Below are 4,491 nucleotides of genomic sequence, written 5' to 3' on the forward strand. Positions count from 1 at the left end.
CTACCAATTTGTACCAAACTCGGTATTTTTATTGTGCTTGCCACATAAAAGAAAACCGTTGAAAATTATTGGAATGGGACTAAAATTACGGCCGCTTTTCATATAACGGTAAATTTCAGAGATGCTTGAAACTTCAATAATTTGAAATTTAAGGACACCAATTTACTCAAAATTGATACACCCCGGCTTACCATCTAGCGGTAGCTTTCGGAAAGGTGAAAAACATATATTTGATACGTGCGCCGGGTATTTAACGTTCGGCTCCGCCCGAACTTAGACTTTCTTACTTGTTTGTTTTGTAATTATTTTCAATTTCTGTATAAACAAGTTTAGATATAAATTTCGATTCTATATTCTGCCTTATCATGAATATTTGGTAATAAATTTCACTGGAAAATTTGGCAATTGTTTTGCGATTTTATATGTGCGAGTATAAATTATTTCACAGGTGAATACGTTATACGTTAGTGTGAACATGATTCGAAGTGAATTACTCCGCTTGGTGAATATTCAACATACGATAGGTGAACTGCAAAAGCGAAGTGTGAACGACTTGTTTTCATATTGGCACAAGGTGCTGGCTCATAACTTGGATCATATATGAGTCCTAAAGGATTCATATAAGAGTAAACAAGTTTTTGCTTTTAAAACTCATATTTCTTACCTACCTAGAACTCCTTTCGGACTCATACATTCTGAACGCTCAGAATATGTTTGCGCGGAAATGAAAGAGGTGTTATTCTTTAGTAAAATTTCACATATGTATTTGTACATATGTAAATAAATATGTATATATTCCCTCATTTGCTGCAAGAATGTCATCATCCAAAAAGCCCACAACTCGAAAATAACTGCATAATAGTTAACAGTTTACATATCGCTACCTTAATTCACAAAGGCCCTAACCAACACTTTTGTCGAAACTGCGTTTTCACTATTTTGGGTACGATAGTTATGTTTAAATACTTTTCATGAAAAAAATTCAAGGTGTAAGTAACAAAAACAGCGGAGTTACATGCCACTTTTTAAAAAGCTCTACCTTTTTTTGATATCATTTTTATAATGTTTTTTGCTTCTGTAAAATAAAAAAAATTGTTATTTTTCGATTTTCACACTCTTGCAGCAAATGAGCAATATGTGCATACTAATTTCATTGCATCATTGTTACTGACTACGTTGAATTTTTGCAAGTGGAGTATAATACACCGCGCCTAATCGATGATTGAGCATAACTTTATCGGTTGCACGTTTTCGCAAAACTTACGATTAGCAACAAAATAAGTGCGTTTTCTGATAAGATAAAATTAGGTTTGATTTGTTTCTACCCGAAACAACCATAAAATATATGCATATATGTACATATGTATGTATGTACGAGTACTAGAGGTCTGCAATGGAAGACATTTTGCTTCGCAGGCAAATTTTCCCCGCAAGTATATCTGCTCTTACTCTTACTCGAATAAACCCACTGAAGGGATGTGAAGATTTTGAAAACCAAGTAAATAAATAATTGGAGTACTCAGACAAGATGAGCAACAAAAAAATTGGCTGGTACCTTGCTATGAAGCCTCCGTAGGCTAGATGTATCTTCAGGTGCGAAAAAAACGTTATTTTTCCCCTTTAGAACAAAAAAATAAAAATAAACTAAACACAAAACGACTGATGAAGGATGTTGTAGAAATTTCCTTGAATATTCTAAAAACAAAACCGAAATGTCTTTGAAAAAACCCGGAAGATCACGAAAGAAACGGCGAAAATTTCTGAAAACTCCCAAACTCAAATTTCTGAAAAATATGTAGAATTAAAAAAAGAAATATCCCAAAAAATATCGGAATTCTCCGTAGAATGTCGACAGATGCCGAAAATTACGCATCGTTTCATATTTTATCAGTGACAAAAAAATCAACAGAATGGAAAATTACACCAAAAATTTCTTTCCAAACCGAATTTGACAGGGTAGAAATTCCTTTAAGCAAGCATCAAAAAGATAACCATTAACATTCGTTTAAAACCATCAATACAAAATAAAATTTCACGTGCCGAGACATGCAAACTTTAGCAATAGTCCCGAAACACAGATTTGAGGAAAGAGAGGGTCGCCGGGTAACCTCGCCGAGTTACGCGAAGTTTTAATTTTCTGCATGCAGACCTCTAATACACACGAGTACTTAAGTATTTGAATGTTTTATGTCTAGATAAGTTTCAAACCTTTTTGGCCATTTAAGCTAACTATTTGTCTATCGCAAACAATCAGCATTTAGTTATTCTGCTAATTTTGTGTATATTGCAAACTCATTCCAGGCGTGCGCATCATTATTGACATCTTTTTCGATCAGGAACACCAGCCGGCCTCGGCCACCGATGTAGTGGGCAGCCGCGTTGAGACGGATCTACCACACAGCCGAATACTCAACGAATTTCAGCAACAAGCAGCGGCTGCACAAATAGCTCGTAACTGAATGTACCCAAATACCCATCAAATGGAACTCTATTCTTTCTTGAATGAAAATTAAGTGCGCCGAAGTCATCAGTCAGTCAAATGACGGAAGTGGCGACTTTTTGTTTGTTGAAGTGAGATACAAAATAGAGTCACCTACTCGCAGTCGGTGACAGCACCAAGAGTTAGTGGTCCAAATCATTTATTTTATTTTATATTTTGACATGTTTTAAATCATCAGGCGTTATTGTATTTTTGTGTGACACATTTCGTATGCTTTGAATTTATTTCTCAACACTTTTTATCGATTTATGCGGTTACTGTGTGCAGTTTCTGTGGGTACACACAGAATTTTCTCGAATTTGAGCAGCAATAATATCAATAATCCATACAAGTACTTGAAAATAGGTAAATTTCTGATATATTCGAAATCCAAAAAAGAAATAAAAAAAAATTGCAAAACTCTCAAATAAACAACTAAACCCTGCCCTTGATGTGAGTGGTTGATGCGGTTATATTTTTTATACGAAAACTGCAATGTTTACTTCCATAAATTTAAATATAAACTGAAATACGTTTGGCACGATCTCAAAGCTTTGTTTCTTAATATTTATTTGTAATCGAAAATATAATGGCCAGTATGACCAGTAGAGAACACGCTTGGCGTGGCTCATTTACTGTTTAATGCTCAGCGATTTTCATTCTAACGCCACCGGTTTTGCTATCAAAATTTCGCTTGCAATTCCCTAGTGATTACAAAATTGCTAATAATGTTGACCCTACACGCCCCCCAATGACTGCTCATGCCGGTCATCTTTGTTGTTGGCACAGCCGCTGCTTTAACTTGCGTGGTTGATATCCCGTTGCTACGCCACCAGTAGGCAAAGGTGATTTCGAAATTTGGAAAAAAAGATGCAAAGAAGCATTAGCGTTGCTGAGTGAAAGAGTGACAAGCGTGGAAATATAAAAGCGCTGGCTGTCGTGATTTTTTCTAACATCTTTAATGGAAATTTTTACTTTCATACTTGTATATATGTACGTATGTACATTAGACCGTATCACTATGAATGGGAAGAAACAAATCCAATTTGTTTTAAACGGCTTTGAACGCCCACTAGGAAATTGTAAGCTTACTTTTACAACTGATTTAGCTGTATTAATATGGTGCCAAAAAATACAATCAGCCCTATCGCAAATTCCATGTGAATAAATTGTTCCCATAATTTAGCGTGCAAAAGGAAAACAAATTGGGAAAAATTGTTTTGATTTTAAATTTTTGGGAGCATTTGTTTATGTGAAATTCGCGATAGAGCCGAATATTTAAACTTCTGAAATACTCTCATAGTGACTGTTTAAAATCGCTTGGAACAAATTGAATTTTTTTTGGTGATCCGGCTTAATGTACATATATACATATGTGAATGCATTCGAGCGTGACAGTTCGTGACATGAAGAGCGGTTGGTGCAAGGTACTCCACGTATGTTGCAATGAAATGTTGCTAGTGTGTGTTGTCTTTCATTTCGATATTTGAGGAAAATGAATGAAATCGTGCCACACTAGGACTCGATTTGGGTTTCCCAAAGGCATTTTATACATAAGTAGTTATGTACGATAAATTGTTGTGTAACATTTAGAATTGTGTAAGAGTCTGTGAAATATCCTACCTAATTTATATGTCGTTGCAAGGCTCCAGAAGTGATGTGCATTGAAAAATATATCGATATTGAAATTAATCTATTAATAATCGACACTTGAGTGGAAGATCGTCCTACCTCGACAGCCTGTTCGAAAACACCCGAACCGAATTGTGAAGTAGGGCGTTTTCGAATTGGCTCAGTTGCTCATCCCGAGTGCAGACAGGTCCTTTTGCACTTGGTCCCCCCTTTTTATTCCTGGGCTCCTTTGCTTTCGTTGCGCATCCATGGATGCGGAGTTGAAGGGTCTTTGCACGGAAGCGTTGTCAATCATGCATACAATATACCAAAGCTAGCGCAATCGCTGTATATTTATGCGCTTAACTATGTGCATTTCGTTAAAAAGCTCATAGAGTTCG

The 4,491-nt window shown here is 35.9% G+C and overlaps 1 protein-coding gene across 1 annotated transcript in view; it reads left to right on the forward strand.

The window, feature by feature from the left end:
- Positions 1-2,459, forward strand: part of LOC108367537 (GATA zinc finger domain-containing protein 8-like) — a 5,107-nt gene extending 2,648 nt beyond the window's left edge. The window contains exon 3 of the mRNA XM_017622168.1: positions 2,302-2,459. Coding sequence (XP_017477657.1) covers positions 2,302-2,459 — 158 coding nt within the window. The remainder of the gene's footprint in view (positions 1-2,301) is intronic.
- Positions 2,460-4,491: the final 2,032 nt, after the last annotated feature.

The sequence above is a fragment of the Rhagoletis zephyria genome, unplaced genomic scaffold (genome assembly GCF_001687245.7).
Source record: "Rhagoletis zephyria isolate East Lansing unplaced genomic scaffold, Rhagoletis_zephyria_1.1 Rzeph_scaffold_02719, whole genome shotgun sequence".
Classification (NCBI taxonomy): Eukaryota; Metazoa; Arthropoda; class Insecta; order Diptera; family Tephritidae; genus Rhagoletis; species Rhagoletis zephyria.